Below are 26,646 nucleotides of genomic sequence, written 5' to 3'. Positions count from 1 at the left end.
GAGCTTGCAACTGCCTATGAAAGCTTCCTGACATTCACACTGTGTGCTGCTTATGGACTTGACTGCCTCAGCTATGGGACAAGAAGTACTGTGCAGAAAGAAATACAAAACAAACTGGGACAGCAACACTGCTTAGGCTGAGTACTTAGAGATATGACAGATCTTAACTTTAACTTGGTTTAGTTTTATATTTGGTGCATGTTTCCAAGAGAGCAAGGATCAAAGCTCATTGCTGTCTGTACCTCTTGCCTACAGAATGAGTGTCCTTTATACTTTCTTCCACATAAGAGACCTGTAGAAAAGGCTCCCACCTAGTTCAGAAGGTAGGGCACTGTTCAGCAGATAGTTTAGATGACTGAGTGCTGTCCTAGAAGAAGGAAGGTAGACAGCTTTCAAAGTAATAAGATGCTCTTTCTTCCATTTTCTGTATGAGTACTTTAGGCTCTCAGGTAAGGAGGAAGGACAAATGGGGTGAATTGATGGACCACAGTGTTGCACTGTTCCCTTCTCTATCTCTGCCCCAGCATTAAGAGAGAAAGCACCTTGCTCGGTTCTTTCAAAGAACTGTACTTTCAAAGAAAGCAGGGCACATTGTTGGTGCTGGATAATTCCCTGCACAAAGAGACAAGAGGTGGCTGTGTGGGGCTTTGCTTCAATTTGCCTTTGTCCTTCAAGCCCTCCCAAATTTGCTGGCTCAGCCTGATCCACACCCTGCTTTGAGATACATCCTGTGCTTGCTAGTGTGCTTTCAGGGCAGGCTTGTCTCAGGGCTCTATCTGACATTGCAGGGACTGCTTTTTGAACACTTGGGTTCATCCACTTTTCTGATTCTTGCAAACATCACCTGTAGCTTCATGTCTGCGGGACCATCAGAGTCCCAGGACTATGTAAAAGAAAGAAAGAGTTCAAGAAGCACAGACTGTGAGAGGCTGAGTTTAGGTATGAAAGTAGTCTTATTCACAGGCCATCGAACAAACATAGAGTTCATGTAAGAGAGAGTATACCTTGAAAGCTAAATTCTTTTTGTAGCCTCTGATCCTTCCTAGCCTGGCTATCAGGGCCAGAGGCTACACAGAACTTGGCAATTTTATGCAGAAAGAAAATCTGACCTGATTGTTTGGGAACTAAAAAACTTTAATACTAGAAAATAATAAACAGCAAGCCAAACAGTTTGTACTGAATGAGCTGGGAAAGATGGTACAGGGAGGCTTGATCCATGCATGAGGGCAAAATGGCAAAAAGCAGGTGTTAGGGCATGTCAGGGGTATTTCTAAACTTGGAGGAGGGGCGAAATTAAGGTGCAGTTTAGGGAGAGGGTCCAATAAAGAAGGGTTATTAGGAGTATTAAAATTACTGCAGCAAAAAGGAACCAATGATAACAAAGGAAGCAGAGAACTTTCTGGCAATGATGAACATACTGGAAATGGAGGATTTTGGGGGTGATTTTTTACTCACCCCTATGCAAAGGTTTTCCCACAGCCTTTAACTGTGATCATCTGCACTTCTATTGGAGCTAACTCCAACATCTTTTTCATGCTGACTCTTGTGCAAGGAGGCACAAGTCCCCACTAGGGCTCTGTGCTTCACTCTTGGTCAGCACTGCATGTGTGGTCTGCAGTGCTTTGGTGTCACAGGGAGAGCTGTGCAGGGAGGAAAGAAAGCAGCAAAGCAAGACATGGAAACATTGCATTACTTCTGGGAACTGATGGTTGCGCAGCCTGGTGCATGGAGTTCAAGGAAGAAAGGACTGGATGAATTTGGAATTTCAAAAAACTTAAAATCACAGCATGTCTTAAACAAAACAAAACAAAAATACATTACTCACATCTCCAGGAGTAATTTATACCGACAGAATGTTGTGTGTTATTTTGTTACCTGTTGCTTTTAATGGGGATGGATTCTTAAAATGGAAACTGTTAACATATTTTTGATATAAAACTTATTCAGGAGGAAAACTGGATCATGTGGACTTGTCTGAATCAGGTAAAGTAAAACACTTTTTATTTCAAGAAATATTGCTTCTAGACTTACCCGAAGCCAGAATTGTACTATAAAAGTATCACAGAAATATTATACAAGATTTAAAAACACATTTGTATCCTAGTAACTTAAAACCTATGTACAAATAGCATCATTCATGACCATAAATATGTTTTTCTATCAATCAGCCCATGACACATACATCAGATAAAGAACTAGTAATTTTAACATATTTACAGAGTCCATCAAAAACACTGCTTCTTAAAATTATTAAAATCCTACTAAAAGAATCTCCTTTTTAAGAAGTTTCAACTTAAAATACAATGTAATGAATGTAAGTTTAACCTGCAGTGCTTGCAATAGCCAAAAAGTATTCACTACACTAAATAACATGTAACAGGTAGGAAACACACCCGTGAGTTGGACAGTGTGGAATTACTTCTGTTTGAGGTAATTGTATTTTGCTGCTGTTGTAATAATTATGTGGACATTTATAAAAAAGCAAGGGAAATTACTAAGTTTTGATTAATACAGGTTTTCAAAGTAATTTTTGTATTTACTTAATACAATTTAATGTTTGGTAAAGTTCAAGAAAAGTATTAGAATACAACAACAAAAATTATTACTAAACTACTATTTTTTACCCTCCTGTGCCTTTTGTGTCTGAAATAATGGAAACCTAACATGATTTTATCATTCCCTTTAATGCCTGTTCAAAACACAAAGAATTTAAAAGCTCAAAATTATAATAATGCTTTCAAGATATTGCTCAGAATAATAAAAATGAGATGGGGTGACAAAAACATTTACGTACTGACATAAACCTTTCCACCGGTATCAGCAATAAAATAAAAGGTCAGGAAAATTAATGGAATTTTAATACTGACAATACCAACATATAGGGAACATATAGGGAAACAATCCAATTTAAACAAATCCTTCTACAGTTAACAATCATTAGCCATACCTTTCTGAGAGTAAATTTAATAAAGCAATAAAAACATGCAATATTTTTCTAAAATAATATTTGAAGATTCTGTTTCCACAGTCCATGGTGTTTACATCTTTTAGGTCATTCTATTTACTGGTTTCACAATTTCATAAGACAACGAGGAAACTAAGAACCTCTAAGGTATTAGATGCCATAAATGGTATGGCATACAGGTTTTAAAAGTGCATTTTACTTGAAAACATGGCATTAAAAATTGCCAGTGGTTAAAATAATTGATGAAAAAGATATTATGCAGGCATACTGGGTGAACTGAAACACTCAGTCGTGGTGGGATCATTTGGAAATAGAGAAAGTGACTTAGACATCCTTTTTGAAGAAATAAATTTTAGCTTTCAGAGAATGCGCTACTGCAATTGAAAGTTAACACTGTTTCTTTTAATGGAAAACTGGAAATCTTGTTTCCCAGTGTGGAGAATTACAGTGAGAGCATGCGCACATGAATAAGAAAATATGCACAAAGACAGATACTGAACTGGGCTCAATTTAGCTGCAAAACGTATCTACAATAAACATGGAATGTCAATTGTCTTGATTATCTTTATTAGTCTGCTAATAAGAAAAAGGAGAACTTATTTAATGGTTTACAACTTGATCTAATCCAAGGAGAGTGGAGCTGAGGCACTGCCTTCTGCATTTAGAATTTGTGAACTTTCTCCTGCAGGACTCTGTTTGTTTTTTTTAAAGAAAGTTCCTTCTTCCTGGGTACTGACAGGTGAATCCCTAATGGATATGTTTACAGTCTGATGAACAAAGGGTTCATCAGACCTCATGGGAAGATACATTTGGTCTTCAAATATGTCTTCCACAATGTCACTATCCTGATGGGTTTCTTTTTGAGGAATGCTGATGGGCTGTAGCATGAAGCTATGCCGGGACTCCAACTCTATCAAACCATTTCCACTGAAATCCATATCAAAACGGTCCGATTCTTTATCCTCCATCCATTTTTCAGCTGGATGACTATTTCTCCAGTGTGCATCATTCAAACTACTCTTCTCGGGAATATCATTGTTTAATTCAAGTTTCCTCTCCTGGCTTAAATTCACCATGCTCAAAGCGAGGGCTGCAAAGTCTGTTGGCACAATAAGCTGCAACTCTTCTGCAGTCGGGCCACTGGACTCCTCAGCAGAAGTCATTTCCACCAAGGTGAACAGCGTGGATGATTCGTCCCCATTGCTTCGACCAGTGTTGTCCTTGTCTGGTTTATTTTGCTGGTAGTAGCTGTTCAGCAGTGCAAACATTCTATCTACATCCTTCAAGTAATTAGTCCAGTCAGCCAGACTAAGTCTAAAGTTGTGTCTGTATTCATATACACTTTCATTCACACTGTACAAGTCTTCCAGTCCTTGCCAGTCAATGTCGCCAGTGAAACTGGGTAGCTTAGCCTTCCCATCCATCCCATAATTGTCCTCTGTTGAAAGAAAGAATGAAACCTACTGGTGAACACTATTAAAGGTGCAAGAAAAGCTTCCATGTGTGCTTCTACTTCAATTGGCTTGAAAGCACCCCTGTTCATAAAGTAGGTAGCTCCAAGTGTAAGACACTCCTCCTCTTCTGCCATCAGCTGAATGGTTCTGGCCTTGGATATGTTCACAGCCCCTGCTAAACACACAGCAAGAACTCCCTGTCTCCTGCTACATCCCTGGGGTAGGTAAAAAAAAAAAGAGCAAAGTCTGGTCTAATGGGGCTTTGTGATGGCATTCAGAGATAAATCCTTCCTCTGATATTTCAAGGCAGGAAAAATGTTTCAGTGCACAAATAATCCATTTGCCTTTCTTGAGCACTCCAGCAAAATATGCAATAACCAAGCAGTGGTTAAAGTATAAAAGAGGGAACTACCTCTGAAAGCCACTGGTGACCTGAATTTCAATGCCCACATGAATTTTGTTTCTGGGTGGCTTAAAAAATATGGTCTACAAACTAACCAGATATATTTTATTTAGTAAATGGTAGCCAAAGGGGGTTTTAATTTATTTTGTAAGCATTCGTTTTAGTTTACATGGAGCAATTAGAGGAAATGAAACCTGTAAAAAATGGTGTGTATTTACGGACTGCACCACTTTGTGAAATAGTGTTAAAATATACACAGATAAACTTCTTAAGGTTTTGTTTTTTAAAAAAAGCTTTCAATGAAAATATCTAGCAGCCTTTTCAAATAATAGGTCTGTAAGTAACAGTGGATCTGCACTTTTTATTGATCACAGCCAGAAAATGCAAAGACACAAAATAAACCCATTTCCAAAATATTTTAAAAATTCACTACAGTTACTATAGTGGCTCAGATTATCACCTCTGATGTGAAGCCCATTTTATACTGAAAAGTAACACTGAACAGCACTATTTTATTTATTCACTGGGCAGACTGAATTCACTGGAAAGATTTTATCAACAGGGTGGTCTACAAGGAAATACAAATCAAGCAATGCAAATGTTTGTCAGGGAAAGTGATGATTTTGCCCTTACAAATGGTATTGCAGGCAATCTTTCATAATTAACTCACTGATAATGATTTATTCTCTTCATGAAAATTGTACAGCCAGGTAGGCTATTAGCAATTGCTTTAGAAGTTCAAGTGGCTACAGTCCAACCATGTGAACTGAGCTCGAGTCCTCTTCTATATTGAGCCCTGCATCCCCACAGATGGTTCTTGGCATCTCCATTAATTTGTTTGTATTTTAAGTTGCCCATTCTCATTATTCAAGTAGAAAAGAAGATACAACTTCGGTCTATCATAGATTATATTCTTTGCTTCTTACTAGCTTGGGATTTCACAGTAAAAGAATTTCTCCAATATTTAGTACATCATATGGAAAGTCAGAAAAATACCATTACAGTCAGGAAACAACCTTGAAATTTTCTTACAATATGGGGCCTTACTCTGCTGCCATCAAAAGGAGACCACTTTCATTATTTGAAAACGCCTGAATCTTTGCTCTTAATTGGAAATGTTTTGGAACATAAAATTAAAATATTTTATTTTTTTAATATCAAATTCTAGAAATATATATTTTTTGCAAACATTTGACAATCTTCCTGGTCCAGGAAGAAACAAAAGCTTTTTGGATTTGGTAGAACAGGTATGACAGAGCATCTTCTTTCTTTCCTGAAGCAGACAAGAGAAATGAAATCATGGCATGGCCATATGAGAGCCATCTTTGGAAGTCAAATTATGGATAATCTGTTTCCTGAAACAAAAGATAATTAAATACCACAGAGATTTAGAGAAAGATTTACTATTCTGGTGCTGAGAGGCATAATGGCCCTAAAAAACATCAGGCAGGGGGCTGCTTTTGTAAAGAATTTAGTCACTAAACACTGAGATATATTCTTCTGTTATTATTTTTATTGGTAGGGTTGTTTGTTTGCTTGTTTGTTTTTTTCCTTTGCCAAGTCAGAGCCTGTATAGGAAAACAAATTTTTGTAGGGACAGTCAAGTGGGTTGGTATGTTACAGCAGGAACTGAAACAGTAGTGGTGCTGCTTGGCTGGTCACAGGTTTGGGGACAGACCAGGGCGTTGGGGAGCAAAGCAGGAGCCATAAAGTTGCCTCTGCTTCCCCTCCCCAGAAGTGGGGCAGAAGCTTGAGCTGGGTGGCAAGTTGGGCAGTGGGCAAGTCTGGGGACCAGTGAGGAGGAGCAGGGCAATGGGGCTGTGCAGCACAGGAGTGAGATCTGCAAGGAGTTTGCAGTGTTCTTACAAAACAGCTGAAAGTCTGAGTCAGAGCTACATGGTCCTTCACTCTGGATCTATTTTTTGCTCTCTAAATGTGGCTCTGTTTCTGCAGTCTCAGAGAAGTTTCACAGCTGGGAAGGCACTGGGAATTGTTCCATGATCTTTGTGTCACAAAGAGGAAAATAGCTTGTTTGAAGACAGAGTTAACTTGTATTCATACATGTTAAACAAACAGGGAAGCAAAGTCTTAAGGTCCTAGAACTATTTTGGTTGACTGAGCAAATTACTTCACAGTTTAATACCACAACTCGCAGTAAGCATGAAAAGTTTCCCACTGAAATTAAAGCAAACAGAGGGAAGGGGAGAGGAAAGAAGAGGTTTTTCCCCTGTAAGAAATTTTGTTACAAATAAGTATGAAATGGGAAAGTGCAGATGAGTTGCATTTGAGAAACAGCATGGCAGTGGTTCCCTTGATCAACATTTTGGAATTTTTCAGCTATGACATAGATCCAAAAGAGAAAAAAAATGTTTGCTAGCTGTTCAAAGAAAAACTTACTAATGTTTTTTTGGTTGTTTGATTATTTGTTTGTTCATTTTCAGATCAAACTTTAGTTAAGCTTTACTCTCCATTTATCCTACCCTGCCATCATCCTCTGTAATGCCATCTGTGCCTGTTTCATCTCAAAACTAATAAGAGATTTGAATATGTCTCTTTTGAGACTAAAGACGGGTGGGTAAAATCATATCCTTGGTGGCTTTGAAAAACTTCAGACAAGTAGGAGAGGAGTGAGGAATGTGCAGTTCACACCTCCTGTTACCAACCACATCTGCAGAGCCACGCTCTGTCCATCACAGGGCAGGGTTGATGCCAGCTCTTTCCTGCTGAAGCTCTCTCTCCCTTTGTGCAAAGCAAACAGCACTATACTGGCTATTTCCACATGGGCCTGTTGTCCCAGTGTTGTACTGCAACACAGGCAGTGCTTTACTAACTCAGGGCATTTTGAACTGGAAACTGAGTGAAGAGTCTACATGATCTGAAGGAAGCCTAAGGAGCAGTTCAGATGACTTTCCATAGTAGATCATTGTAATGATTCCTTATAAATGGGGTTTGTTAATTTTTTTTTGTTTGTTGGTTTTGTTTTGCTTTAGAAAAGAGAAACATTCCACTGTGATGGGGCTTGAACCAAAATGTTGAACCCAGGCATCTCTGTAAATTGAGAAACTGGGTGTCTGGAATGTCACAGCACAGAACAATATTGCTTGTGTTATATTATACCTGCTATCAATCACAGTAGCAAAATGTTTATTTTATGTTCCTTGGTATCGGAAGTTAAAACGTTTTTGTTGCTAAACAGTGTAAGAAGACATAATTTAAAGATTAATCCTGTGTGTTCTACTATTTCATATAATCCTACAATTCAAAAATGCCATTTCTGTTAGATCTGTAGTTAAAATGAGGAATGCTTACTTACAAGGACTCCTTCTAATGAAAGACTTGAAAGCATAATTACAGGGATTACTTTCTATCATTGTAGCAACCAGTTCCCACCAGGCTGTAATGAGCAATGCAAGCAGTGGGATACAAACCAAACGAAAGCTTATAATTTTCCTAGATCCCAAAACTACTCAGTTGACAAAATACAAAATTGGCTGCAAAAGAAAGTTTAGCTGCTTAAATTGGAGATCTATACATTGAAATACATTAGCTAAATTGTTCTCTGACTGCTGGAAACTAATGACAAGGTTCTTTTCAGAAGACTCTGTGAAAAAGTTTTGTGTAGACTTGTATACCCCTTGGACTCCCTTGTTAACTTTTCAAGTAAGCAAGGTATACCAGCAGCTACTCCTCCAAAGTGTATAGAGATGAAAATGTATAAAACTGATAAACTGAAGAGTCCAGTCTAAACATGGCACTCCAGAGATGTTAATCTGTTTTTCACCCTGAGAACAAGGACTGCTCAATGAACAGCAAGTGAAGTACTGTTAAGACCTGCAGCTTTTTCAGTGTCTTCAGGTTTTTGCTTTATGTTTGTCTGGTTTCTCCACCAGGAGACACAGGGCTCTGTATGATAATGTAGGTACAGTAAATATACTTTTAAACAGAAAAATATACTTTCAAAGAGCTGTCTGTCATGAATTACTCAGGTTCAAGTGTTAGGTTTAAAAAACCCCACCTGGTGCCTTCCCTCAGTTCAAATAATGCAACCTTTTTAGGAAATTCAATTTCATGCTTGTCTGATCTGGTCCCAGCCCAAAGGAGCTTCATCTTTCTGCCACACTTAGATTGAATGCTCTCCTGCTGGTTTCTGAGCACAGGCTGCTCATATTGAACACTGATTTTGCTTAAAGCCAACATTTCCAAAAGCCAGTGGGAAGATTTTGCTTTGCTTCCATAGGTTTGACTAGGTTCTTTGTACCTCAGAAAGCCCTTTAAGCATACTTAGTTTACATTTAAAAAGCAGCTGTGAAGACTTACTAAATAAAACCAGAAAAACACCTCCAACCCATCCAAAATCAACACAACAACACGAGAGCAACCCAAAAGAGGTGATTCTTTCTGTGTAATTTTCCTTGGGCAAACTTCTAAGGAGTACAGGCATGAAATAATGAGCTGTATGAAGTCTTGCTATGACAATGAGCTACGTTAAATGCAGAATGGTAGATCTAAAAAACAATAGCCAAGTTCATTGTAGGGTAGTTAGAAAATGCATGCATCAAAAGCTATGCTGTGTGCAACATGGCAGGATACAGACATTAGTTGAAATGGACTGGAGTCATGCAATTATTTGGAAAGAAGCTGCTGAGGAGAATAAAAAAGTGTGGATACCTGTGTGGATCATAGCTTCCTCCATCTTTATTTCCTGATATAGGAAAATACAAGAGTAACTTTTGTTAGTGTTTAGAACTTGTAAAACCATTCAAAATGTAGTTTTTCCATGCACAGCATCTAATTCCTAAAAAGAAATGTACTGTGTTAAATAAAGATAGAGCTGCAGTCCAACAAGGATTTCCTGGAAGTTTTACATAAAAGAACTGAAAACACACAGGTTTTCAAAAATAATGAAACCACCAAACAATTAGATATTGTAAAAAAAGAGAAACATTTGTAGATGTAGAAAGAGATACAAAGAGGCAACACCACAAATTATGTAGCATGGAGCATTCCTGTGAAAAAATAATAAATCACAATGTTCAATCAACCAAAGTTAAGTGCAACAAATTCCAGAGACTTGAAGTAAAAATACCAGCTTTGTTTTATTCAGAGACTCTTGTAAAGAAATTTTGCTTTCTTCAAAAATGAAGGAGACTACTGGTGATTAGAAGTTTGCAACGTTAAGTCTCAGTTGTGGTTAAGGAACCTGAAGTTGTTCATGCAGGCAGACAGCATTTGAAATAAACACAGGATTTAATACCTCACCTGATAGAGGGAGGGAAAACTAATGAAATAAACCCTGCAAGAGAGAAAAGAGTTATGGCTGTGAAGAACTGCATGTGGCTGTTAGTGATTAGCTCTAATAACAATATCCCTTCTGCAGCATTTCTGTCACATGATGGGTTTTGCCATTAGTTTCTGTCAAGAATAACCTGTGCAGACTTGCAAAGAAGCCTCCTGGTCATGCAGATGTGCAGGATTGGTATATATGGATATTTCCAAATTGTTCAGAGTAACACTTAGGAGAGTGATGCTTCATGGATAAAATCAGACCTTAAGTATATGAAAACAATGTTAACAAAGTGGAAATAAACACTATTTCTCTTGTACCTGTTTCAAGTCCCTTTGGCCTTGGATTGCACTGCTTGTAACCTTGACAACTTCGCAGTTCCATAAGCTGGATGTGTAATTGATTCAAAATGCCTCTTTCCACTGTGTGAACTGTATTGGTCAGCTGGGGAGGAGAGGAACCAAGGGAAATTATACTTGTTAACAAAAATTAAGGAAACCCAGCAGGAGTGTGATGAATGACATTTTGTAACAGGGAAAGGGGTTTACCTGATAGGGATCAGTGTTCATATCAAAATATTCCAAGAAGCCAGTTGCAAACTCACAAAACAGAAAATTGTGGGTGTCATTCACTGTTCGCAAACACCAGTACGTGTTGTTATTGGAGCTTGTGCAAGCACAGAAAGAGCCCACTGTAATTAAACAAACAAGTTATTAGTTTTCAGTCAAAAATAATATGCTTGTTCCTTCCACTGGTACCTTTAATCACAGTATTAAAATACTGGCATTGCCTTAGGCTTTTATTTAGATTTATTTAGATTGGGGTACTGTGGCTAGCTGTGAACAGTGTCAGTGTTTCAAAGAGACTTAATAAAAATAGTAATGATATTACAATACATTAGCTTTTCTTTAAATTGTGAACTGTGTCAAAAGGACATTTTTTTACCCCATGACTGTTGCTGGAGCATTGCCAGAATGCACAGCAATATGAGAACCCTTTTCACTTTTTGTTACTCTGCAGTTATAAAGAAATTAACTAATGTAATTGTTGACTTTAAAACAAAAGTCATACATATGACTACTTTAGAAACATTTTAAAATGTAAAGTACATATTAGCAGAAGTCCTAGTACAATCAGAACAGATTATCACTAGGAGACAATTTCTTTCTCCAAATGAAAAGTTGTTCTTAGCAAATTTTCAGCTTGGAGTCAAATATGTTGTAACTTAATCATCACCTGATCTTGACATTTCTGAGAATAAAGTTTTCAATTGCTTTTCTTTCTCCATCATCAGAAATGAGAAAAATACTGTTTGTTACTGCTGAATACTGAGAAATATTTAAGTATGTCCCAATACGACAGTAGTCTATATACCCTGAGGTTTAAAGAGACTTAAAATGTTCTTTACCTCTAACATTTTGTTCATATACACAAGTGCCGTTCAGTTGTGATTTTGAAAATATTTTAACATATAGAAAGTGGGATAATGGGAAGAATTCGTAATGGATACTATCTACATTTTGTTCATGATAAGTTGTTTATTATATACTTTGAAATAGAAATGTTAAAATTAAAGTAGACCTATTATGTGCTGAAGTTTTTGACAGCATTAAAGGTCAGAATAATGCCCTGATTGCAAGTGGAAAACCAGTAACACAGCAGAGGATAACCTAGATCACATCTGCATTTTGACACAAGACTCACAGTTCCAGAATGGTGCTGTTTGCCAGTGGTTGTTGTCGTGGGTGAAACACGTCAGTCCAGGGAGGCTGCACTCATCTCCCTTCTTCTGGCGCCTTTTCCCCTTCCGCTCCTTCTTCCTTCTCCGGTTCTCCTTGAACAGCTGCAGTTTGCCATCCACCTCCTGTGCTGCTTCTCTGTTCAGAGAGGAAGTTTGGCACAGCTGACTAAGAACAGTCTCTGTTTGGCTAACAACAGCACAAGCAGGTAGTTTTTTACATCTTTTTACATCTTTCTGGATTTTGTAAAGGTGGAAGGATGAGAACAGGACCTTCTAGCTCAGCTTCCTGAGCTGTTAAGATAAGGTGCTCTCTTCAGCAAGTGTGAGAAAGGATGCACTGCTGCATTTAGGTTTTACTGTTTCAAAAACAAATTGATCACTTTCTGATAATACTATTTTCATCCTTTTTCTATCAAGAGGTTGAAGAAATATTATCCACAAACTTTCACAAGTTGGTCCAAAACTACTGAATGTTTCTTGTGATAACTTGCTACATGTGACCATTTGTTGCCTTCATCTCTCTCCACAAAAAATGCAACAAAAGCCAAACCAAAAGACTTCCCAAATTCCCAAAACTACATTTTTTTTTTCACCAAAATGTCAGCTGTGAGAATGAGAGGTTAATAACAGTCTTACTTGAAGGGATGAAGATGGCTCTTGAGTTTGTTTTGGGCCTTTACACCCTTCTCTTTGTTGTAATAGCTGCAGGGAAAATTTTTAGGAATTATTAAGTCATGAAACTGTTTTCAACACAAAACCAAAACAGAAATATACTATCTTTGACATTTTCTTAAGGAACTATACAGACTTAAAATTGTCAATTTAAGAAAGTTGTATCTGTGTGGTCCTATGCTAGGTTATAGCAGAACTACAGCTGGATTCAAACATATAGTAGAATATAAACATATTTAATCTTAAAATGTTAAAATTTATCTTCTTGTGGTTCACAGTAGCTTCTACTCATATCTAACTAAAATAGGGGCCTACAATGGTTATAAATACCATTAAAGCTTTGTTTTTTAATTTTCAATCTCAAAATCCCTGGAAAAGATATAAGCCTTACAAATCAGAGTAGCATTCAGTATTTAGTGCCACCTCTCTTACCTCTGTTTACTACAGTCACATTCATCTGGTTTTCTTCTTTTGAGATGTCCTCTAACTTCCCTCAAATTCTTAATTTTGTCTTGAAGGGCTTCGATCTGCAGAGAATATTTCTGAGTCAGAATTATTCTTTGGAAAGGTATCAGTGTAAAGATGTCACTGAGATTTTGAAATACCTCTTACCTCCTTATCAATGTAAGCCTTGTGATCCTTCCAGGCTCTGGCAGACTGGTACAGCTCCCTCTCACAGTGAATAGTGTCATTTGGAAGAATGAAACATCTGTAGATGCGAGTTTAAGAAATAGGAAAATGAAGGTAAGTCGTTTCCCAGTTACCCACCATCTTTTCTCTTTCTTCCAATATTCCTAATAAATTATTTTTAATATTCTGTTAGTAAAAAAACCCCCAAAAACAAAAACAAAAAAACCAACAAAAACCAAACAAACAAAAAAACCCCAAACCACCAAAAAACTCTACAAGGTTTTCCTCTGTTGACTTAATAATAACAATTGCTTTTATCTGTTTTCTCTGGAAAAATTGCCATCCATAACACATGGTCTGTGCCTGCTAAGCAAAAAACGCAATATATTCTTAATCAATCAGAAATGAAATTTAAACTGAAGTAAAAATCTGTTCAGAATTTAAAGCCTCTTGTTAATCGGATCTGCCATTGTTTATTAACCACCAGCTGCTGAGAAATACATTCTTCTTGCCACATGAATGTGGCTCATCTTCTCAGCATGCAAAGCACTCAAGAAAAGAACATACAGTCAGAAGGCTGAAGATCAATATAATCAATAAAGATCGAGAAGAGCCAAAGTTAGAGGAAAGAGTTCAAACACACGGTTAAGCAAAAAGTCTACAGAGTGCTTGAGTTAAAAAAAAAGTACAGTGGCAAAAGCATTCACAACTGTGCTTGAAAAAACAGCTCTACCAAGAGGAATAAAAAGCACAAGAAGAACCGAGGCAGTGGATTGAGATAGAAAATCCAGCAGAGTGCAGGCTAGGCTTTTAAAGCCACCATGCTGACAGACAGAATTCCTTAAGTAGAGAAATATAATTTTATAGACAGAAGGTTTCTTGGGTCCTCCTTCATGAGACCCCTTCTTTAAATTTTTGAGAATAACAGAAAAAAAATATGTAGATGCTTATCTCTTCCAATGTTATCCTATTCTGTTTTTTTCTTCACTCAAAGAATTCTGAAAGCAATACTGTTCTGTAAAAGTCAAAACACTCTGAAAGCAATACTGTTCTGTAAAGGTCAAAACACTTTATGGAGAAATAATAATTTTTCTGGAAAACTATATAAAGCCTTAATAATTCCATGGTTGGAATTTATCAGTGTATGAAAGGATACTATAATAAAAGAGATTAAACAAAGGGGGGTTTCTTTACCTACATATTCCTGGATTTTCAAATAAATCATATTAAGTTTTTAAATTTAAAAATTATTTTGAGATGTTTGCCTTTTCATTCAGATTTAGTGCATCTTGACTAAACATCTAATTATCTAATTATCTTAGCTAGTGCAAATGGCTGCAAACAGCTAAGTGTTAAGAAACATGATGTAGCTGATCTAATCTGTCCTCATGTAGAGTGAGACTTCAGTCATCTCAGATTTAGGCCTCTATGGTAAACTGGTAGTCTAGACTTCATAATAAACAGCAGAAGCATCAGCTTGGCAGGGTGATCAATAAGATGCATATTTTGATACAAGGGACAAATTTCCCTCTGGAGATGCCTACTCCTCCCTAGAAATAAAACCTAAACTAGAGGCCTCCATTTAAAATTCACTAAAATGCATACTAGCTATATACTACTAAATACATACTAAAATACACATACTAAATATAAATGATCCCATTTCCTAAAAAATACAACTCAGATAATACGTAGTTGTACAACTATGTACAACTTAGGTATCTAAACTCTGTGATGTCAGTTTAAAGTTCCTAAATATTGTACGGAGGGAGAAGGAGTACAGCTAGAAAACGAAGATTTCATTTAAAGAAACAAAAATATAGAGAAAACAACCATACTTGTGTGTCACTCTGACAGAGCTGGGTTGACCTATAGCATCAGTGCCATCAGCCACCATTGTGTCATGAGCAGCACGAGCAGTTTCCTCTCCCTCCTCCTCATTTTTGATGTTGTGACGTTTGGTGATACTCCTGGTCTTTAGCACCTGCAGTTCTTCTTCTTCCAGATTTATGTCATATATCTCACCTTCAAATTCCACAGACAGGGACCGAGTTTGGCGAGTGTGAACAAATCGAGGCTTGTATTCTGAAGCAGAAGAAACATTCACAGTCAAATATACATATATACATATATACATATATACATATATACATATATACATATATACATATATACATATATACATATATACATATATACATATATACATATATACATGATCCATGCCATGGACACAAAACATGTTCCAAAGAGAAGAATGCTGTTCAATAAAACCAGTTGATTTTTTTCTGTGATTTTACAGAATCCTATTTAATGTTTTTTTTTAATACATTGTGGCCCACATTTCTGTGAGTAGCATGAAATTTTGATTGCTTTGAGGTTTGCATTCCATGTTAGTCTGAAATAACACAGTTAGCATCTATATCTTGAAATAAAAACCAGTATCTCAGAAATCAGGCATTTAGAAAGAGACACGAATAAAATCAGAGAACACAGGATTAGAAACCACTTTAGAAAATGAAACCATTCAGTGCTTTGAAGCAAGGTCACCACCTGTAAATTGGCATGTGAAGTATGTAATGTGTAATTTAGAGTAAAAAAAAAATTTAAAAGGTTAGCACCTCTTTTCTTTTTAAATATAAGAATTTAGAGGGTAAGAATCCATCAGATATCTATCTGTATGTATCTGTATGCATATATGTACACACACTTTGACATAGATGTCATCTGCATTTATGTGTGCAAGTCATAGACTACCAAAAAGTTGGTGCATTGCAGAGCTGCAGTGAGATTTATTGTGCCACTTTTACCCCTTGAAAGCTTTGAGCTTAGTAGGGTTACATCTCTTTTAGTTACTGTGTGTGAGTAAGACTAACTAAGACAATTCACTCCTTTGAGGGGTCTTTAACTTCATGTACAAGAGAACCTCTGTTTGGTCTCAGTCTGAAAGACTTTTCTTACACTTCGTACTTTTTTTGCTAAATGCACTTGACCCAAACCAAGCTGATAAAACTGACAGTCAATACCACACCAAAGCATGTTCTGTGTAGCAAAGTCACACACAGAGAGCATTAGACACAAAAAAATAAGCTTGTACAAAGTCAGTCGTAGGGCATTTCCATTTGTTGCATCTATGCTGAGCACTTCCATGTCACCTGAAAATAGTTTATCCAGCAGAAAACAGCAGCTGTAAGAAAATACTGCCTTTGGCAGGCAGCATCAGTACTAGTGAAGTTTTTATGTTAGTGTCTTTGAGAGACTCAAGTTGAATCTTTCCTGCAAGAATCTTTTAAAGGAGGAGATAGTGAGCCTCATTGAACTTTTCGTTCAAACCACCCTGTCCGAAACCTTTTTGCAATCACCTGCTGTCAGGTGCCTCAGTCAATGAGGACATTCATCTTCATGAACAGAGAAACTAGTTTCAAAGCATCTTTCTGGTCTGTAACTGTATCACTCTTTAGTAAAATTATGTAGAAAGATTCATAGGGTCAGATGTGACAATTTCTTGCATTTAACAGTCCCTGATGATACTGCTTAGTAAACAAGCTGCTCAAAGGGTGGAATATATAAGCATCTCATACATGTGTCAGCTGAAGAAAAGCCTGAATTAGTAACTCCCTTCTTAAAAATATTTAATCATTATGGTCTTTCCCTGCTCTACTCAGAGGAGTGTTAAGGGTGATTTGGAGGAGGCAGAGAAGGGAAGAGGCGTAAGACTGTTGTCAAGAATTAAAGCATAACAAAGCAACTTTTTCGGATTCCTCCTTCAGATGTTTTCCATCCTTTCCCTACTTTCTCTTCCCAAGTAACTTGCTCCAGTCACAATCCCCCTTCAGCCCTTGCTGGTGACTTGGCAGCACCACTTTCCAAGGTACAGAAAGTACAGGGTACTTTCTACAGGATACAGAAGGTATCTCCCTACAAAAATATCACTTGAGGAAACATTCCCCAGAGAATCACCCTGGCAGTCTGTGGCATGTACACGTTTCAGCAGGGCTCTGCCTGTACACACTGTGAGGTTCCTTGGATGATACTAAACAAATGGAAGAAATTAGATCAAGACAGTATTTGGGCTGAACAATGAGACAGCTTAAGACAGACAGTATTGTGGTTGAATGTACAAAGAATACCAGGGATTCTTGTTCACATCAAACAGAGCAGAGGGCTTTAAATCAGGAAATATTTTGAATGTTACTGTCATTATTTTCTTAGTTCATAGACATCTGTGCAGCACCTTCTAACTTTTGTGTTTCTCATACAACTTCACTAACATCTTGCTGTGAAGACCTGTCTTGATTTCATTCCCCAGGCTTGTACACTAATTAGAGCAGGAGTGCACAGCCTGCTCTTCAACAAATTCTAAAATCAGCATCTATTGCTGCAGCTACAGAAATTCACTTGCATTGCTGGGCAGAGAGAAGAAAAATCGCGCTCCATTTAAAATAACAGCATCTTCAAATAGGCTTCTTCTATAGACATCATTGGCAGAACCAAACCGGAGTGCTACAGTCCGAAAACCCTCCTTGTGCAATCCCTTCAGCCCACGCTCCGCTAGAGGACACTGTGATCTCACTGGTGTCCCTGCGGGGACGGAGCGCAGGGAGGGAGAGGGGCAGGAGAGCCGAGCGCTGGTCCAGCCCCGAGCAGCCCCGCAGCGCCTCGGGGAGCAGATGTGTGCGGGCATCACCAAACAGCGGCTGCATTCTGCAAAACACTTGCAGCCGCCCCCTTGGCAAGTACCCGAATCACCGCGGAGGCCGCCGGGCTGTGGTGTCCGAGAGGTGGCACCAGAGCATCACCGGCACCGCGCCCGCCTCCCAAAGGCTGCTCCTCGCCTTGGTCCAGAGGATAAAAATTGTTGTTAATGTTGCTATAAGAATCACAGAACGCTTTGCTGTGGAAAGGACCTAAAAGAATACCCAGTTCCAGCAGCCCTGCCATGGGAAGGAACACTTGCCACTAGAACAAGTTGCTCAAAGCCTCACCTAACCTGGCCTTGACCACATCCAGGGATGAGGCATCCACAACTTCTCTGGACAGCCCTCACAGTACTGAATTTCTACCTAATATCTAACCCAAACCTACTCTGTCCAAGTTTAAAGCAATTTCCCTTTGTCCTGTCACTAAATGCTCTTGTAAAAAGTCCCTCTCAGGCTTTAGACCCACTTTAGGTACTTATCACAGAGGCAATTATGTAGAACCTGACTACCAATTACAGACATCTTAATTAGACACGAAGCAAGAAAAGCAAGAAAGCAAGAGCATACTGGTAGGGAAACGCTCTGCTGGCCATTTCCCCCTGCTCTCTGCCTCAGAGATCAAGTAACACTTACTTTGCACATTAGGGTTTCTCAGGAACTGTCTTTGGTTTTTCCTTTGGGTCCTGCTGTTCCGGTAATCAGTGTCTCCGCAGCTGCAGTCCTTGTCCTTGCCGCTGTATCCCCGGGAGTGGAGGCTGCGCGCTCTCTTTCTGATGGCGAGGATGTCGCTTGACACCTTGCACTTGTGAATTCGAAGTTTCCCAGAAGCATCCTCTGTGCACTGCCACTTCTGTGAGAGAGAGAGAGAGAGAGAGAGAGAGAGAGAGAGAGATGAAGAAGATTTCCCAGCAGCCTTCCAAACCCCTGTTGCTTTCAGGTAGACAGTAAAAGGAGATGGGTAAACTTCTTTTAAAATTTAAGCAGTCCCTTAAATAGCAAACTGAGATGGGAAATATTTTAGGGCACAAATTCAGTCACATTCTTCCCAATGCTTTTCTCATGCTACAGAAACATAAGCTTGAATACAATAACTTCAAATATGCCTTAAAAAAATACAACCCAAACAAACAAACTATATATCTATATCTACATCTACATCTATATCTATATCTATATCTAATCTATCTATATCTATATCTATCTATATCTATATCTATATCTATATCTATATCTATATCTATATCTATATATCTATATCTATATCTATATATCTATAAATCAAGAGTATCTAGACTACAGAAATCCCTGAATAGAGCAAGTAAAAAATCTTAATTTACTGAATCAAGCAGTACTGGCCTGGCAATTTTCACCAACTATTTGTTTTCTTTGAAAATTTTTTTTCTTTACTCTGTGACTTGGGTTTTCTATCATGATTCAGGGAAAAAATGAAAAAAATCCCCAATCCAAGGATGAAGAAGAATTGGTTCAGTTGTAGAGTTTTTTGGAAAGAAAAGGACAAATTGTGGATGCAATTTATAGAAAAATACATAAACCATTCCCTACAGCCAGCAGGTGCAAGTAAGGGGAAGAACCTTAGGGACAGTAAACAAGAAATTATCTTGGGTAAACTCCTTTGGATTTATAACTCATGAGACTTGTATGAGACTTGGGAAGAAAAGCTTTGGAAGTAGTACCTGTAAAAAGCATTGTATGTGTGCTGAATAGCAGTCCAAGTGTGGGAGAATGAAAGGAAACAGATTTTTTTCAGTTTGTCTGCACAATATCTGTCTGACTTAATTATCAACATCACTGAACCAGATGGAAGATTCCAGGTGGGTTTTTCCAGTGGATCCCATCACCTTCACATTTCAAATTAAAAAGCAACTGGGACTTTAATTTCCTTTCCACATCACACTGTCTTAAAAGCCTAAATGTTATTTAGAAAAAAAAAAAGAGTAGGTGCTGAGAGATCAGAGCTCCTTTGCCCAGACCCAAAGCTTGCCATACATGGCACTCACAATACACAACATCAAGTCTGTGTACAAGTACAAGTACAAGTACAAGAAGTCTGTGAAGATTTTAAGTGAGTGGTAGTCTGAATAACAATAGAGAGAACTAGAAATATCTGTGCTTATTTATAATTTTAATACAACCACGAACGACTGTTAATCAGTGAGTTTTGTTCACTTTCGCATCTTAAGTCACAGTGACCAGAGTTTGCATACAAAGCAATAAGCTTGGCTGGATATTGCAAAGATCAAAACTCAGTAATTAATGCTATTGGTAACTGAAACCTTTCAGCTGGAGTTTCAGTAGTTTCTCTGTAATCTGTCCTTTTTTTTTTGTTCCCATGAGTGAATAGCAGAAGTAGCTTTCTCTTGCCTCATTAATAATAAGAAGACAGATGGATGCTGGTCCTAATGGAGTTGCCAACTTAATTTTTGAAATGGACACTAATATCAGAGCATACATGTTTTGGTAAGTTCCATTAACTACTGTCTGCTCTGGACTGTTTTGGGGATGCTGTCATGCTGACTTGAAGAATGGAGAATGAAAACCTAGCCTCAGGTCGATTTTCTGGTGTGATAACCTGAGGAATGAGCTGATGTGGGTCTGAACTACAGAATCATGAGTGCACTCTCTGGCCTAACACGTGGGCTGAATTAAAGATGGATTCCATGCTGAGATCCTCCTGTGGATTGGCAGGACTCTGGTCTCAGAAGAGTAAGCCATGTGTAAAAGGACATTAATTTGAGCAAGCCTAATAGCTGACAGAGAAATTACACAATTTCAGCGTTAAGGTACATCTGCAAGTGACAAAGTAACTTTCTGCAAGAAAAGATGTCCAAGAGCTGTAAAGCTTTGCAGACTTCATTCTGCAATAGCGTGTGCTCTCTTCCTTCCACAGCAAGAGATGATTGTTACAGGATAAGAGCTGACTGCACCACTATACTTCCTGTGTTTATTGGGTATGTGTTACAGTTATAAACATATGGCACTAGTTTTTAAGGAGTCTCAAAAGCAGCATTTTAAAGTAGAATAAGTATTCTCTTTGTCTAGCATTAATCATAGCAAGAGGTTGTAGGAGTGGCTTCAATAACCTTTTAGATCATTTTAACAGTATTATGACTAACACTGAAACAAGACACTCTGTGTCTAGTACAAGCCAATAATAGTTCCCTATTTAAAATAGGGATTAAATGTGATTCATTTCCTCTTTTATTTTTCTTTTTTTTTTTTAATTTTACTTTAAAAAGTGTCATTATAAAGATGCTTTAGAGTTCTAAGATGGAATTTTCAGTCTAACTTTCCTGAATCCCTGCCCATGCCAGCATAATCAGGCACTGAGTGTGCCTTATGCAGTTAAATTGTATGGTCCTTCTGCTCATCTTTAGATCTATAAAATGCATTAATGCACATAAAAGAAGATTCTGACTGAATGCATTGCCCCTTCCCCTGTTTTCCACTTTCTTTCCCACTTTGAATACCAAATTATTTTTTGAAGTTCAGGACTATTAATTTTGGTTTCTGGATTGCCATTTCTCCATCAATTAAATGACCCCATTAGCATATATACAAACTAAATAAAATTTTAATTTGTATATGTTTTCCTCTTTTCCCCATGTTTATCTTCTTCCTTACAGTGATATTTCACAAGACACCTAAGGCAATCTAACAATTCACTGTTGCCATAGGAATATAGGATTGTCCTTGCTTCTGGCTGCCTGCTGATTTAGGGACCTCTGCACTGAGTTATTCTCACCTCAGTAGGAGAAAGAGATCTAACTCAGAATTAAAAACTCTAAACAAATAGTAGAGAAAAAACCAAGCCTCTGACATTTGGCTGCAGCAAGCTGTTATATTGTTTCAGTCATGTTGTGAAACTACATCTGTGTCAGCCTTTTTCCTTGTCATTGACTCATCTTTTCCTTCTTTCATCTCATTTCATCACCTACCCTCCAGCAACTATTTCCCTCACCTCAGCTCCTTGCCTTCAGTTCACATTCCTCCTCAATTTAGATTCAGAGGGAAAGCAAAGGTGAAAAAGGATCTTTAATTCTTCCACAGCAGTGCAGCCCTGAAACCCCCCAAGCGACCCACTAAAGCTGATGGAACATACCCCACTGGGAGGAGCTTTGCTGGTTTACAGCAACCCTGAACCTAACAGGGTTTGTTCTGCACATGCAGTTGGAGCCTGGCTGTGTGTGTGCTGACTGCCAGCTCTTCCCAGTGCCCTTCCCTGCCTCCTCCAGCAAATAGCAAAGGAGCTTTGGAGAGGTAAAAGTGTAAAAGGACTGAACAGCTAAGGACTTTGGGTTTGCCCTTTTTGAAAGAAGCAGGCTAAGGGGCAATGTCATTGCTCTTCACAGCTCTCTGAGGAGGGAAAGCAGAGAGGGTAATGTGGATCCAGTGATAAGACATGCAGGAATTGTTCAAAGTTGTGCCAGGGGAGGTTCAGATTGGACATTAGGATGCATTTCTTTTCCATCAAACAGTGCTCAAACACTGTACAGACTTCCTGGAGATGGGGTTGTTGCCTCAAGCCTGTCAATGTTCAAAAGGCATTTGAAAAATACTGTTAACAATATACCACGGAAGTGGCCAGTTGGATCACTGTAGGTCCCTTCCAACAGAAACAGTTCTATCCTATCCTATTGTGCTGATTTAGGCTGAGGTAATTTTCTTCACAGTAGCTGGTGTGGGGCTGTTTTGGATTTCTGCTGAACACAGGGTTGATAATATAGAGATGTTTTTGTTATTGCTGAGCAGGGCTTGAACACAGCCAAGCTCCTTTCTGACTTTTCTGCTGCCATGCTGGCGAGGGAACTGGGTGTGGCTGGGGGCTGGGAGGAGACAGCTGGAAAAGACAACCCCAACTGACCAGAGGGATATTCCAGGCAATAGGACATCATGCTCAGTATATAAAGTGGGGAGAAGAAGGAGGAAGAAGGGAACATTTGGAGTCATGACCTTTGTTTTCTCAAGTCATTGTTGCATGTGATGGAGCCCTGCTCTCCCAGAGATGGCTGAAAAACTGCCTGTCCCTGGGAAGGGATGAATGAATTTCCTCTTGCTTTGCTTGTGTGCACTGCTTTTCCTTTCCCTATCAAATTTTATCTCAAGCCATGAGTTTTCCAGCTGTTACCCTTCCAATTCTGTCTTCAATTCCATTGGGTTGGGGAGTGGGGAGAGAGTGAGTGGCTGTATGGGCTTAGTTGCTGGCTTGTGTTAAACCACCATTCCATTCCATTCCATTCCATTCCATTCCATTCCATTCCATTCCTTCAGAAGTCGAGCTGCTTTAATCTCTGCCAGACCTGGAGTTTAAACATGTAACTAACTACCTGTGCCTGTTCCTCAGTGTTGAGGCAAGCACTGCAATGGTGCTGCAGCAGGAGCTTTTCCTCGGATAATGGCACTAACATGATGTACTTTCTTCTGGGGATAGAAGTTTGCCCTCATAAAGACAATTCAAAGACAAAGGGTAGAACATGAGCTGGTTAAAAGGGGTGGTTTGTACTTAGTGGCTTTGCTTTGCCCTGTTACTGGTATGAATCGAGTTGTGACTTGCAGCTACATAAGGAAGGCAACACCAATTGACTTCATAACTACCTGGGGTCTCAATTTCCTGGTATTAATCAGTTGTGCCACAGTCTTAAAATTAAATCTATTTCATTACTGATTATAATTAAGGCATAAAACTATACATTCAGAAGGAATCACTGTGACACTCTCCACTGTAAATAGCTACTGAGGCAGGACTTCCAATCAGCTTTGTGCAGTTAATAGACTGTGGTGGATTTGAGACAGTTGCTGCTCCCTTATATAGAGGGGAAATGAATTAGACAAGTCATGAAAAGTGTCCCAGCAGTAGGCAGGGCTAAAGCTTTCTGTAAACACCTAGTATTTGCAGTAGACACTTCAGTGTTAAATACCTTGTCAGATTTTATCACAAAGTTACAAAACCCTGAAAAACATGCAACCGGAAATATAACATAGCAGCAATATTTTTACAGGTGCTTTTTCATTTTTGTAATGTATGACTGACTTTGAGTATTATTACTCAGCCTAGGGAATGTTGATAAGGCCTGAAAAATGAGGACTTCATGAATTTAAACATGTCCTCAAGATCTCATTTCCCTTTTTTCCTGTTTCGAAAGGTACACTCTAAATTTGAAAACAGTTTAGATGAAAATACCATCACAGGCTGAATGTGTATTTTCCTTCATTAGCAGTAACCAGATCTGGGGGAGTGCCAGGGGACTTGATGTGATAATGCTGGAAAAGGAGTCTGGTTCAGGGCTGTGCTACTGCAATCAGAGCTGTCTTGCTTTTGCTTTCTCTGGCCATTAGAAGAGGCCATGTCATACAACATACTGAAATGTGCCCTGTAATTAGTTGTCTGTGGAAAACAGTGCTGAGTAGCAGCAGCTCATTTCAGCTGAACTGGACCTGAATACTGAGAAATGTTTGCTGGCTAAGGTCGTGTCCTCTACACATTCCCATAGGGCAGAACTGAATCCTGGTCCTGACCAAGGCTCCTAAATGCCCCTGGAAATACTAATCTGTATTGTTTCATCTCAGCAGTACTTCAACTTTGCACATGAGTCCAGCTGTTTATCAGGGAGTTTGCCAGGTTCACTTAGGGAATTTGGAATTGCTGCATTTTTGTGGGAAAAAAATCTCCTCCTCCATTTTAGAACTGTGTTGATACTGCCTGTAATGGCAGATCCCCAGTTTTTTACCACTCTCTCATAACGGAATCATTTTCTATTGGATCATGCTTCAGAGTCTGACAAAATGAATATATTCAAAGGCAGTTATTTATAAACATCCTTAGCCCCTGAGAAGTGTTCCTGAAAAATGCAATGGTCAGAGGTTCAACAGATAGGGAAGAGGTGTGTCCCATAAGAACTGATGTAATATGGGCAAAAATGTATGACAGGCTTTAGAAATACTTCCAGATAAATGCACGGGGACAGAACTGGAGGAAAAAAGGAATGAGGGAATTAATCACTGGATAACAGAAATAACTGTACAAAATTTGGCAATTTTGAGCTACTTCACAAGCTTATGAAAAGAAAGAAAGAAAGAGAAAATTGCCCAGGAATTTTACAGTCTACAGAATCTTGCATTCCTGCTATATAGACAAGATTGATTTTAAGTGCCACAGTTATAGCAGTTCTCTAGTTATAAAAAATGCATGAACTACATTGTCAGCTCTATGAATGTAGGCACCTAGGTCAAGACAGCAAATATTTCACTCACATAGCATTCTCTACCAAATCTATTAACTTGCCTGTAGTTACAGCTCAACATCAAGAGACTTCTGTTGTTATCCAATAAACATCCACTCTGAGGTGCAAACAAATAAAGCCAATGAAAAGGATACATCTAATCCTTTATCTATAAATAGTAATACCAATAATAATCTGTTACTACTGTGCCATATATGTTTAACTTGCAGAGGACTTAGCTTATGCTCTATTTCACTGGATACTTTAAAATGGAAACTCTGCAAAAAGAGAACCTCAAAGGAGTACTACAGAAAGTGTTAAAAACAATTCTTGCATAAATTATGTTTTTGGTCTAGACATTTTTGGTACATAGAATTACTTTAAAAAAGGTTTAGAGAATTTGCTTTGTTAAAAAAGGTGCCACTCTAGCAAAAAGGTCTTTCTGCTGGAGAAAACCAGTAAGATGATAGTGAAAATGTTGAACACAGTCGTGCACTGAAAGAGAGGAAACCAGTGAACCCAGTGATCTTCCTGGAATATCTGTGGATTTTATCCAGAATAGACTTCATATATCCAATTAAGAGCTGTTTGAATTTAAAGAATTGTCAAATCTGGGAAGAACTGCTCTCTGTTTGATAAAAACTTAAATATTTAGGCTGAAATGTGAACTATTTAGGCTGAAATATGAAATAGCTTCCCTTGATAGATTATTTTAGAGATAAAGGAACTTATCTTCACATTTGGTTTCAACTAATAAACAGAGTGGTATTTTAACTAGAGGTATCATAATTTCTGGCAATTCCTATGAATTCTTGAGCAACTAAGTTGCAGGCATGTTTCTGTCAGCTATGAGGGATGACTCTGCAGGGTCTAAAGTGAGGAATAGCTACAAGGGTTGTTCACAAAAGCACTGAAGTATGCACTGGTTTTAAGCACATAACTGGTCCCAAACACCTGCTTCCAGTTAAGCCTGTGCATAGATGCTCCACTGAAATATTACTAAGAAAAGGTGGTATCAGCAAGGAGATGGCAAAGAAGAGACAGCTTTGATCAATGTTCTGGTAAAACAGGTTGATCACCGAGTGCTTTTTGACTCCTGCAGGTATCAGGAGATTATTCTGGAATCTGGAGAATCCACGAGTGATGTTAATGTGCCATAGCGTAATTTTAGTTGGGTTTTAGTGGGTGCTCATGGTCTGGCTGTCAGTGGCTGGCCAGCCATCTGACACTTCTGGCCAGCTCTTACCAGAGTATGTGTTTTTATTCATACTCTGCAGCTGGTCATAAAGCTGACCTATACAAATGTATGGTCTGTGATATTTATTTTATGAGAACATAGATTCTTGAGCCAAACCAGACTACACCTAATAAGCCCCATTCTAATTTCCTTTACAATATTATCCGTGAGCTGACTGATGGCAAGGGGTCTTTCAGTATGACAAATAGACGTGCTTTTGACTGAATGCTGATATGATAATTTGATAAATATGAATATCAATAATAAAATGAAATTCTTATGCTAGGTTTTTAGAGGGTGAAGAATACTTGAGAAATAGGAG

At 38.4% G+C, this 26,646-nt stretch overlaps 1 protein-coding gene across 6 annotated transcripts in view; it reads right to left on the bottom strand.

Moving 5' to 3' along the window:
• Nucleotides 1-3,585: 3,585 nt before the first annotated feature.
• Nucleotides 3,586-26,646, bottom strand: part of SULF1 (sulfatase 1) — a 62,155-nt gene continuing 39,094 nt past the window's right edge. For 4 of the 6 annotated variants that reach the window (XM_062502235.1, XM_062502244.1, XM_062502252.1 and 1 more), the window contains 10 exons: nt 18,483-18,699; nt 14,988-15,234; nt 13,132-13,228; nt 12,952-13,046; nt 12,484-12,549; nt 11,811-11,983; nt 10,655-10,797; nt 10,427-10,550; nt 9,491-9,524; nt 4,373-4,403 (listed from right to left, as the gene is read on the bottom strand). In XM_062502235.1, coding sequence (XP_062358219.1) covers nt 4,373-4,403; nt 9,491-9,524; nt 10,427-10,550; nt 10,655-10,797; nt 11,811-11,983; nt 12,484-12,549; nt 12,952-13,046; nt 13,132-13,228; nt 14,988-15,234; nt 18,483-18,699 — 1,227 coding nt within the window. Of the gene's footprint in view, nt 4,404-9,417; nt 9,525-10,426; nt 10,551-10,654; nt 10,798-11,810; nt 11,984-12,483; nt 12,550-12,951; nt 13,047-13,131; nt 13,229-14,987; nt 15,235-18,482; nt 18,700-26,646 lie in introns of those variants that run through there. The other 2 variants (XM_062502218.1, XM_062502227.1) reach the window with 2 other exon arrangements.

Source organism: Cinclus cinclus, chromosome 1 (genome assembly GCF_963662255.1).
Source record: "Cinclus cinclus chromosome 1, bCinCin1.1, whole genome shotgun sequence".
NCBI lineage: Eukaryota > Metazoa > Chordata > Aves > Passeriformes > Cinclidae > Cinclus > Cinclus cinclus.
This window is presented reverse-complemented; position numbering and strand designations above follow the sequence as displayed.